Source organism: Penaeus japonicus, unplaced genomic scaffold (genome assembly GCF_977035675.1).
Source record: "Penaeus japonicus unplaced genomic scaffold, GWHDUDI00000001_assembly GWHDUDI00000017, whole genome shotgun sequence".
NCBI lineage: Eukaryota > Metazoa > Arthropoda > Malacostraca > Decapoda > Penaeidae > Penaeus > Penaeus japonicus.
Genome location: NW_028234419.1, coordinates 13520743 through 13530742, shown reverse-complemented (window position 1 = coordinate 13530742; position 10000 = coordinate 13520743). Strand labels below are relative to the sequence as shown.

Sequence of the window (10000 nt, the reverse complement as noted above, 5' to 3'; positions counted from 1 at the left end):
TCCAGACAGCAGGTGGGCAGTTGATGCTCCAGACAGTTGGAGGGTCTGGTTCGATACAAGTTGCATCTGCTAATGGACAGCAGCTACAACAGATCCAAGTTATACCTGCCTCAGGTCTTCAGGTATTAGTCTTTTTCAGAGTATATAATTATTTGTACCATAATTAAGTTTTCTCTCTCAGTAACTTACCTTTAAAATGTATTTTATACTTATCAAAAGATCAACCCGTTAATGCCGGGTGATGCGATATCACGTCATTTGGTGGCAGCAATTGCTGCTTGTGACGCAATATTTTTGTAAGTCTGGCATGCGGTCGATTGCGTTAAGACCAGCAAAACCGCACATGTTGTAATCAGGTTAATTGAATATTCACACCATCAGCAGAGTGGAAACCATGTCATGGTGCAAGGAGGAGGGTCAACCCAGCAAGCACAGATCATCCAGACTTCAGATGGACAGGCACTTGTTTACCCTATTCAACTGGACAGTCAAGGCAACCTCATCCAACAGCAGCCAACTGGTAAGTGCTAATGGCTGGGCTGTATGCTGTGACCGACTGCAGATTGAGAGTGAATGAAGTGCCTTGTTGACTATATCATGTATCATACCCTTTCATAGCACACAGTTCATTGTATCATTGAAAATTCTAAGTAGCCTCATATGATTTGCTGATACAACTGCCTCATAGCTGGATGAAAAGCAGTGTTGAGGAGATAGAAATCAGACTTAATCCATTGGTCATGGTATTAAATAAATGTTTGTGCAGTAGGATGGCTGGTTTACATGTCTGGCACGGTGCCATCCGCGTCTATGACTGACTCTGCCTTTGCAGCAAATCATGCCATCCGCTGCCAATGGGTTAAAAGTTCTTTGTATACAAATTCCAGTATAGTGGATAAAAAAAAGTGATAGTGATTCTGGGTTTTCATTTAGGATTCATAGTAGTCTATTCCTATGTCTAATGTCTAATGAAGGAATTACAATGTAAATGATGAAATTACTTTTGTAATGAATCATGGGCTTCAAATGAAATTTTTAGTGGTATATTGATGAAAATATATTGAAGATTATAGGAAACCAAAAGTAAATAGTTAATGGCCATGCATTAGGGTATTATTAGTCTTGCACTTCAAAGATGAAATGTTTTATTATCAGTTTAAACATTTCATGTTTACCGATAAATAACATTTTATCAGAATTGCTTAGCATGTGCTTGTTCCTGTGTTTCTTGTGTGTGTGTTTGTGTGTATGTGCAGCTATATGTATTAATATCTGCATTACCAGACTGGTGCATTGTGATCAAACCTTTAAGACGGATAGAAACACAGAGAAGATGAATTGGAAGATTCAGGAGGCAGTTAATTTAGAATAACAAGAGTAGTGCCTGTTTATTAGTGAGACTATAGAACTGCTCAAGTGTTATCCTTTCTGGCCACATAAGAACATGAAAAAAAATTAGGACTTTATAAAGCCACATGGCCATAGGAGGAATCTGGCTATGGCAGTAAAGACACACTTAGGAAATTTTCTTGCTTTTTTGATTATGCAAAGATATTTTAATAAAAGATATTCTCCTGGAATTTCTTTGGTGAAGCATTCTATTCGATAGCATCACACAGGGCTAACAGTAGTATAAGAAAAAAGGATTAGAATGATAATGAAGATAATGAAAACATGTATCTAAGCAAATAGCTTTTGCAAACAAGCCATATCCCTGTACCAAGAAAATGGAAGAAAGCTTTGGGCTTGAGAAGTTAGAATTAAGAGCTAGAAGTTTTATATGTTAGGGTCGTTTATTGTTGATATATGATGGTTATAAGAATTGGAAGTGAATTTTGTGTAGATGTGTTTGAATGTTGTATGATTGTTGAAATACTTCTTGGAATATTTTGCGTGTATATATGAATATATATTGGATTGATACATATAATTTATATATATTTCAAGATTCACACATGCTTTGTCTGTAAACTGGACTTCATAAGAACTAAGATTTTAGTAGTAGATGAAAAGTTGTTGTGGAGTTTCCATTTATTTAGATATTTTTTTCAGATGGTAAGTTAATTCAAGAAAGAGATGTATCACAAAATAGCAAGAAGATGAAGGAAAAAGCAAAAATAAAGAAAACTGATATATCTTTTCCCCTTGATATTCTGATGGAGTCTTGTACATGATATACCATGTGCGAATCAAAAAATCCGGTTTGTAGAAATGAATCATTGTGTATTGATTTTTCCTCGGAAATCATACACTAATCATATATTTCGTTTGTTAAGCACTGAATATTTCAGGCAACCTAATCCAGCTAGCGCAAGCGTCCACGTCACAAGCGTCTCAGACAGGATCAGTACAACAGAGCCCACAGACAACCCAACAGACTGCGCAGACAGCTCAGACCAACCTAGCAAATGTTGTTATGGTGAGTGAGGAATATTTAGTATATTCCCTAGACTTGGTGAACCTATCCTGCAAAAGTATCATATCATTGTCTTGTTGTTAATTTCAGTTTTATTAAAGAAGTAAAAATTGTACCCCTTCCTTCTAAATACATAATTGGTTTGTGGAGTTGAGCACTGTTTATATGCATTTGTTGTAAATTTGGTCATGTTTGTTATATGTTTTACATAACTTATACCCCATCAATGTACAGTTGTGGACCTATAAACCATCAACCAATATAATTATTTTAAAAATACTTGACTGCTCATTGCGAGTAAAGATTTGCACTATGGGTGCCAGGAATATGAATGTTTAGAAGCTGTAAAATAAGAAAGGCTGCAAAATAAGAAAGGCTGCCTTTTTGTTTTTGGAAAAATGACCGTGCTTATACTTATTTATGTTGGTCAGATTCTTGTGCTGAGTTTTGCAATGGCTACTTGCTAATAGAGTGTCATTGAACAATTATTATATTCTGACTGTCAGTTGGAGTGTGGAGAGCACCTATAAGGGACCATGTAGATAAAGCCTGTTCATGTTTCATAAGACTGCAACTGTACATGTGAAAGTATATTATGCCACCATTGTTTTGCTTTCTGTCTTGCTCTGACCACATTGTAAAGGCTTAAACCATTGTAGACGGGATAGATTTGCTTGATTAGTACCCAGGACAGGTAATGGTGCCACAAATTTGTGTGAATTGTTTTGTTTTAATGTTTTTTTATTTACTAATGTCAAGTATATGATTATGACTATTGGCAACTAATTGCCACCTGTCTGCAATGGGTTCATTAAACACTCTTGTAGCATCTCCTTACTACCATTTTTTGTTGCACTAGACAAATGGAATTATCGTTTTATTTTTCCAGGTGGGATGAAAACCTTCAAAACTGTTGGTCAAAATGTATCTAGTTCTTTGTGTGTGACATTTTAAAGATGTATATATAATATGATATATATAATATGATTATAAATAATGCAGGTTGGCAATGGAAGTGTTGCACAATTGCAACGAATTCCTCTTCCTGGCCCTGAGTTACTAGAAGAGGAGCCACTTTACGTCAATGCTAAGCAGTACAATCGGATACTGAAGAGAAGACAAGCGCGAGCAAAGCTAGAAGGAGAAGGACGCATACCAAAGGAACGTAAAGTAAGTTTACTGATATTGTTTAAGATTTAATGGGAATGTTGTTGATATTTTCTTTGTGTTCATAAAGTTATGATTATTTTACTTTGTTCAATTTGCAGGTACATTTTTCAGTTCTTCCTGGTATGAACAATCCTGAGAAAATGCACAATTTTTATTTTTATTTTTTTTTTATTTTATAATGCTTGTCTTGGTTAGAATTTGAAAATAATTTCAAGATGTTAGTGTACAACATTCTCTTTGTTCCTTTTCCTTTTTAAAGTAAAGTGAAAAGAAAAGTACTCATAGTACCTATTTTCCTTTCAGAAATACTTGCATGAATCCAGGCACCGACATGCAATGAACAGAATACGAGGAGAAGGTGGCCGATTCCATAAAGGACAGTAAGTGTTTGCGAGCCTCTTTTTTTTGCCTGATTGCTTTGAGTATTTTCCAGTGCCTTCACTGTAGACTTTGGGCTGGGATAGCAGTTGGGCAATTACTGATAAGTGATATGCTTTGTCTTTTTGTTTTTGTTTTTTTGAGGACTGTGTATTGTTGTATTGTGAGTGGGAGAGGCATTAGTTTAAGCATGTCTTGGTTATTCTTTGTTTTCCTTATTAGAAAAGAGAATGGCCTATAATATAGCTATTGCAAGACTTGCAATGTGCTGTGAAAAGTATTTTGATTGTATTTTTTCATTCCTCTCTTTTCCATAAATACTAAATACATTGTCTGATAAGTGATGATATTTTGAGAGAAAGTGCGTAATAATATCTCTGACAAGATAAGACTATTTTGAACATAAATATTTTACTACATAAGAGAAGATATATGGTGAAGCCATAACTGTATCTTAGTTACATTGTCTGTCTTTTTGGATTTGGCCTTTGCCCGGGAATCGGAATCAGTGCATTAAATCAGAAATGTCTTATCCTGGCTTGAGTTTGATTGCAAGATTGAGTTGGTATCACTTCTTTGAAGAAACTCGTTGCTATGAAACGGAAAATAAGTCTTTGATGCAAGAGGTTAGGTTATTGATGCTAGTATTGCAACAGAGGAGGAGGATTCACTTTTCCCCCTCGAAGAGTTCGTTATTTGTTCTAGCGAGAAACCACCACCTTAATTCTATTAATGATTGACACAAAGAGCTGTAATAAATTGCTTAAAATATGTGACCAGACTAAGCTCAAGCTGGGAGTAACTTGACAAGTCTTTGGCATCTGACCCATTTTATTGAAAGCTCAGGGTTATGGCCTCACCAAGAGATGTGTGTAATGAATTTTTCATTACCTCAAAGTCATTTAGATCCAGAAGTCCCACAGGTGGATTTTTTTTCCTTTTTTTACAGTGGCAATAACGACAGCATTAATAGCAACTCTGACTCAAACCACTCGAGGTGAGTTGCAGACCGTGGCATTTACCGTTAGAATAATTTTGGTCGCCGACGAACCGTTGCTTGCTACAACAGCCTCAACTTGTGTCTTTCCAATACTTTGGGTCTTTGATGTAGGATGTGCATAGGAAGGTAGGCCACAAATGGATATCTTGTATGGTCAAGATTTCTTAGGTTATCACAAGTGTGTGAATCATGTTAAATGCTAAGGTTGATTGGATGAAGCTAAAGCATATGTTCAGACTAATTGCCTGTTACAATATGAAAATTGTTAAACCCCTCTCTTTATTGCTAAGTGCACATCTAATTGTAAAGAAAAATACAACAATAGATGTATGGCAAAAAAGATTTTTCATAGCAACCAGTGTCTAAAAACAAATTCTGGCCCATTTGAAATGAATGATAATGAGGTTGTGATTTGTATTGTGTAACCATTTGTTGTTAATGTCTGGACATTTTTCTATTTTCTCAATTTCTACTTTTATGGATGATATTCCAATTTGATTTTAAATTTTATCTTTTTGCTTTTCCAGAGAAGACATGATGGACAACCTAGGAGGATTGGGTTTACAGGTATGAAATAGGATAAAGGGAAAAAAGTGTAGCTTGGGAGATTGTTGTAGCATGTGCAATTATCATTAGAAATACCATCTTGATGGAATCCAAGGTAGCAAGTAAGAAAGTTTGTGTTAACCCATTGGTCGCGGTTTTAATAAAATACGTATAGTCGTGTGGCGGGTTTATGTTGTATGGCACGGTGCCATCTGCGCCTACGACCGACTCTGCCTTGGCAGCAAATCATGCCTTCTGCTGTCAATGGGTTAACCCATTGACAGCGGATGGCATGATTTGCTGCAAAGGTAGAGTTGGTCATAGATGCGGATGGCACCATGCCAGACATGTAAACCAGCCATCTTACTGCACATACATTTATTTAATACTGTGACCAATGGGTTAAGACTGGTATTCATAAATATTATTTGATTATTAACCTCTATTTATGAGGCTAAATAGTTTGAAATGAGATGTTTTGATTGTAATTGTGATCATAAAATATTTTGTAATTTAGGTGTTCAATTCTAATCAGGTGTTGATTTAGTTTGCAAATTTACATTTTATTAATGGGATATATTCACCTTTTCAGAATGGAATGGATGAGCTGATCACAGGAGATACTGTTCAGACCAGAGTTACCGACACTAAGGTGTTCGTTAGCTGAGATAGCATGTGTCCTTCTGATTTGAATTCAGGTAATTTGTAATGGAATGAGGCACTCTTTTTCTGTCACTTCCAAAAGACCATTATTTGGCATTGCTAGTTACTATCTGTAATATAAAGTGATGAAGTGTGTATATTCTCAATTAAAATCTCTTGGGTGGTATGAGATTTTTAGCTGGATTTTTTAGGTACTTGTCTTGGAATCAAGCTTTTATTTGCAAAACTAAATGTAAATTAAGTCTAAAAAAACGTCTTTGTACATTTCAGAAACAAGTTGATGTATATGTTACTTTTAGAGCAAAGTACTTATCTGCTGAAGTTTTAGAGAGGACCAACAGGCAGAGGATGTGGCACTCAAGTAAGAGGTAGAGTCTCTTATGGTTCAGTTTCCACCTGTAACTGAAAAATTAGCAGGAAACTACTATCTCCATTTGCCAGGGCTTACTGTGTCTGTGAACAACTTGTGCCAGTGAACTATTTTAAGCTGCATATTACCAGGATTGACCTAGAATCCATTGCAAAATCTTGAACATAAGAAAAATTATTAAGTACTTAAAGCAGAGATATCTTTCATTTAGTTTTAAGTTATCTTCCTGTGGAAATTCCATTGTTTATTCTTTGTACTGCAGTCAGAGCAGTATTTTGTTACCTAGAAATATATATTAAAAGATTAACTTGATAGTTGTGTAAATCTAAGGATCTTTTAGTTTGGAATGAAAATGGCCTGATATGGGAAGGTGGTAAAACCATCCTTTTATTTTAATTTGTGGACACTTGTAAATATGTACAGATTTCAGGGCAGGAGCTTGCTGAGTTAGGCATATCATTTTAATGTTTTTCCACCATACATAGAATATCCTGCTTATTGTACATACATGTTCTAAAAATGTCTTGATGCTATTACCATATTTGATGAAGTTTTCACATATCTTGTATGTAGACCACTACATGATTGTCTGGCAGGTTCTAAAATGGTAAAATACAAATGGGATTATATTTTCTTTAGCAATAGCCAAATGAAATGAATTCCATGCCCAAAGTATTTTTATATTTTTTGTAATCAGTGTTTTGTATTTAATGTTATTCCTTAGTTCACTTGCAGAAGTTCTATTTTTGGAAGCACTTTGCCAAGGTCTGTGAGGTAATCAGTTCCTGACAGTGTAAAGCTTCTAAAGTTTCAATTCTGTACGAATATTCAAAGTATAGAGAAATGTGCTTGAATGCTTTCTGTACAGAATAAGATTAGGCCAATTCCTTTTTATATCCTTTAGACTACATGTCATTGGAAAAAAAAGTGTCCTCTTGTGTTGGTTATGCATTCACTGATTTATCAAATGAAGTGTGCCAATAAAATGAATCACGGCAGTAACCTACTGCACTTGTCATACATTTCAGACATCTTGCAAGTCCATCTTGTTAGATTTTTTCTTTTGTAATAAAATGTTGTTCTAATGTTTTGGTTTTATTGAATATTGGAAATTTACCATTACAAAGTCATATTTGAACATGACTATTTACAGCCTTTGTACAATATACAGTAAGAACTCCTGCTCTCAACATAACACCAGCTACAAAGTGATATACTGTATAATAGGTCATATTTGTAGTTCACCTACAAAATCTTGTATATAAAAAGAAAAACAATATCCTAAAAAGTACAGACAAAACATGAAGTAAACAGGTCTTCCAGAATGTAACTGCATTTTTTCCCCAAGAATTGTTATGCTTTCAACCTTTACAATGAATTTTTTCTGCATTCCATAACATTGATCCAAATGGTAATATTTATATAATAATCCAAATTACTAGGTCTTCTGTCAAGCTATCTTGATAGACATACTTTAGTTCTTTTGATACATCTTTGGACTGTCCCCTTTATTTCCAATTGTTTCTCTTGGTAATGAACATTTAATTAATGCTATCTAAAATCTGAAGTTTTATACAAGTTGGTATATTTTTTCTATATCTGAATATTAATAAATCTGCTATTGAAATGAAAAGTAAGGAAACAAATAGTATCAGTCTTCCATACTACCATCAGTCAAATACACTAAGACATAATTTTTATGTTTGGATAAATAAAAAATTAGAAATGGAAGGATTATAGAGAATGTTGGTCATTGTGGATGTAACCTAGCAGTAAAACAAACTCCAAATTGTCCACTGCTGATATGCATTAAGAAGACTTACTGACTTTTACTTTCTCTTTTCTTGAAAGATTCTGATAATAAGAGTAAAGTTGATAAAAGTAACTTAAATTATATTAATACAAGCAGTAAATATAAAATTTAATATAGATATTACCAAAAAGCTCATTACTACATGCACTTCAGAACATGTCTTGAATTGTAAATTTCACACATACAAAAAATATATGGGTAGTGATGCTCCAAACATTTATGTAACACACAGACTGCATTTCTTTCGAACTTCTATACTGAAAACTTGCTCTAAAACATTAGCTAAGCAGTTTATTTTTCTTAGATTGTAAATAATATGAATAATGTTAAATACAATCATCAATAACAAACTGCCGTCATACATTATCCAATAAAAAGACATCATGGTTCATTCATGGTTCATATGAGATTAACATTGCACAACTATATGAAAACGGCACACATCCGCAACACACACATACTTAACATTGAAAAATAATGAAGAAATTCAGATGACAGCAAGTTAAAGTGTTCTGTATGTCTATTTACCTTTCAGTCATGTGTACCTCACTTGCCAGTCCATTTCACAGCACATATAAAGAAAATATAAATATGATACTTTATCAAAGTTATGTTCAACTGATATTCATGTAGTGGGAGAAGAATAACTCAACCTCATTATGATTGGCAGTTATAGATGCAATTTCATATCAATTGATGAGTAAAGATGAAACTCCGTTTATGAAGGAAAATTACCAACTTGAACTGGATAAATATGAATTATTGAATATAACCCAATATGTTTTGAGAATGAAAGAAAGAAAGCAATCATAGAAAATAATGTGGAAGTCACAGTAATTCATATAAATGCTAAGGAATAAAACAAATAAGGACACACTTTACCATAAATAATGGTTAAAATTATCCAAACAATAAACTATATAAAATATTCTTCACATGTAAAACACACTTGTGACATTTGTTTCATTTACTTTTGTTCAGAAGCCAATGTTTTCTTAAAACACAAAAAAACATTAAAAATAAAACAAAACATGAAGAGGTGAATAGACTTCCCAAAAGAGAAAGTTGTCTACACACAACCAATTGTCTATATGGATGGACCACTACTTTTGTTTTTCAATGTATTTTAAAGTTTCACTTATGAACATGTGTACTAAAAATTACTGATGTTTCTGTACATGGAAAATAGCACAAAAGTGTCCCTTTTCCTTAACTTGTTATATAATAACAGGTTTATAATCAGGGGTAAAAAATAAGTAAGTGTCACTCAACTACACCAAAGGACCTTGAAGTCTGTCTTTCTTTGTATTCACATTCAACAATGAAGAGATAAAAGTGCTTTGCTGACACTATGCACCAGCTCTTCATATTAATGTCAAGCTTTTCCCATATAAATCTCAATGGGGTATATTTTACAATTCTCGGAATGCGTGCGGACATCTCGTCACATCTCACTTGTCTCAAACATTGTCATCTGGTGTCAGAACCTCCATTTCAGCAACACTGTTATGACTGGTGTCAGAATCTTCCAACGTTGTATTGGCTGTGACGTTAAACTCATCGTCAAACTTTGCGTATGCACCGCGCTTACCCGAGTCAACAGTGACATCAAGATTGTTAACCTTGAGCCTTGCATACTCATCA

The 10000-nt window shown here is 34.2% G+C and overlaps 2 protein-coding genes across 28 annotated transcripts in view; one reads left to right on the top strand and one right to left on the bottom strand.

Moving 5' to 3' along the window:
- The window catches only part of Nf-YA (nuclear factor Y-box A), a 9625-nt gene extending 1997 nt beyond the window's left edge, over positions 1-7628 (top strand). For 4 of the 14 annotated variants that reach the window (XM_043016711.2, XM_043016712.2, XM_043016714.2 and 1 more), the window contains exons 3-11: positions 1-122; positions 382-520; positions 2277-2419; positions 3419-3586; positions 3890-3966; positions 4914-4961; positions 5492-5531; positions 6103-6208; positions 6444-7628. The exon at positions 1-122 is cut by the window's left edge and continues 13 nt beyond it. In XM_043016711.2, the coding sequence (XP_042872645.1) occupies positions 1-122; positions 382-520; positions 2277-2419; positions 3419-3586; positions 3890-3966; positions 4914-4961; positions 5492-5531; positions 6103-6177 (812 nt within the window). In that variant the 3' untranslated portion in view covers positions 6178-6208; positions 6444-7628. The remainder of the gene's footprint in view (positions 123-381; positions 521-2276; positions 2420-3418; positions 3587-3889; positions 3967-4913; positions 4962-5491; positions 5532-6102; positions 6209-6443) is intronic. The other 10 variants (XM_043016719.2, XM_086545976.1, XM_043016722.2 and 7 more) reach the window with 7 other exon arrangements.
- LOC122253529 (uncharacterized) overlaps positions 7620-10000 on the bottom strand; it is a 69999-nt gene continuing 67618 nt past the window's right edge. For all 14 annotated transcript variants that reach the window (XR_006223246.2, XR_015191777.1, XM_086545972.1 and 11 more), the window contains one exon: positions 7620-10000. This exon is cut by the window's right edge and continues 301 nt beyond it. Coding sequence is in view for 12 of the 14 variants with exons in the window: in XM_086545972.1 (XP_086402098.1) it covers positions 9817-10000 (184 nt within the window). In the remaining 2 variants the exon portion in view is untranslated.